The sequence below is a fragment of the Sapajus apella genome, unplaced genomic scaffold, assembly GCF_009761245.1.
Source record: "Sapajus apella isolate SASKATOON/1434 unplaced genomic scaffold, GSC_monkey_1.0 scaffold4252, whole genome shotgun sequence".
NCBI classification, from domain to species: Eukaryota; Metazoa; Chordata; class Mammalia; order Primates; family Cebidae; genus Sapajus; species Sapajus apella.
In genome coordinates, this window is record NW_022441178.1 from 1823 (window position 1) to 2883 (window position 1061).

The 1061-nt window shown below is 48.4% G+C and overlaps 1 protein-coding gene across 1 annotated transcript; it reads left to right on the forward strand.

Annotated features, from left to right (window-relative positions):
- Positions 1-240: 240 nt before the first annotated feature.
- LOC116547710 (putative 60S ribosomal protein L37a) lies at positions 241-749 on the forward strand. The gene has a single exon (XM_032273569.1). It carries the CDS (start codon positions 420-422, stop codon positions 696-698), a length of 279 nt encoding a protein of 92 aa, XP_032129460.1. The 5' UTR covers positions 241-419; the 3' UTR covers positions 699-749.
- Positions 750-1061: the final 312 nt, after the last annotated feature.

The following is a 1061-nucleotide window of genomic DNA, read 5'->3' on the forward strand; positions in this document are numbered from 1 at the left end:
CCAAGATCACACCACTGCCCTCCAACCTGGGCAACAGAGTGAGACCCCGTCTCAAAAAAAAAAAAAAAATCAGTCATGGTGGCTCACACTTGTAATCCCAGCACTTTGGGAGGCTGAGGTGGGCAGATCACTTGAGATCAGGAGTTCAAGACCAGCCTGGCCAAGATTGTGAAACTCCATGTCTACTAAAAATACAAATGTTAGCTAGGTTAAAAGTTTAAAAAAAAAAAAAAAGGTCCTTTCGAGGTAGGAGGCCGCTTTGGTTTGGTATGGAGCTAGGTGCAGATGCAATGTGGCTCTCGATAGCACCTTATGGATAGTTGCGTCCCAAAGGATGAGAATAGCTGCTGAAGTCCTAAAGAGCAAGCCTAACTCAAGCTATTGGCACACAGGCATTACACAGAAAGCTGGAAGTTGAAATGGCCAAACGTACCAAGAAGGTTGGGATCGTCGGTAAATATGGGACCCGCTATGGGGCCTCCCTCCGGAAAATGGTGAAGAAAACTGAAATCAGCCAGCATGCCAAGTACACTTGCTCTTTCTGTGGCAAAACCAAGATGAAGAGACGAGCTGTGGGCATCTGGCACTGTGGTTCCTGCATGAAGACAGTGGCTGGCGGTGCCTGGACGTACAATACCACTTCCACTGTCACAGTAAAGTCCGCCATCAGAAGACTGAAGGAATTGAAAGACCAGTAGACGCTCCTCTACTCTTTGAGACATCACTGGCCTATAATAAATGGGTTAATTGCCGGGCGCGGTGGCTCAAGCCTGTAATCCCAGCACTTTGGGAGGCCGAGGCGGGTGGATCACGAGGTCAAGAGATCAAGACCATCCTGGTCAACATGGTGAAACCCCGTCTCTACTACAAATACAAAAATTCAGCTGGGCATGGTGGCGTGTGCCTGTAATCCAAGCTACTCAGGAGGCTGAGGCAGGAGAATTGCCTGAACCAGGAGGCGGAGGTTGCAGTGAGCCGAGATCGCGCCATTGCACTCCAGCCTGGGTAACAAGAGCGAAACTCCGTCTCAAAAAATAAATAAATAAATAAATGGGTTAATT

What these genes read in the sequence shown, in the direction of transcription:
- LOC116547710 (XM_032273569.1), top strand. Translation starts at nt 420, where the DNA reads ATGGCCAAACGTACCAAGAAGGTTGGGATCGTCGGTAAATATGGGACC.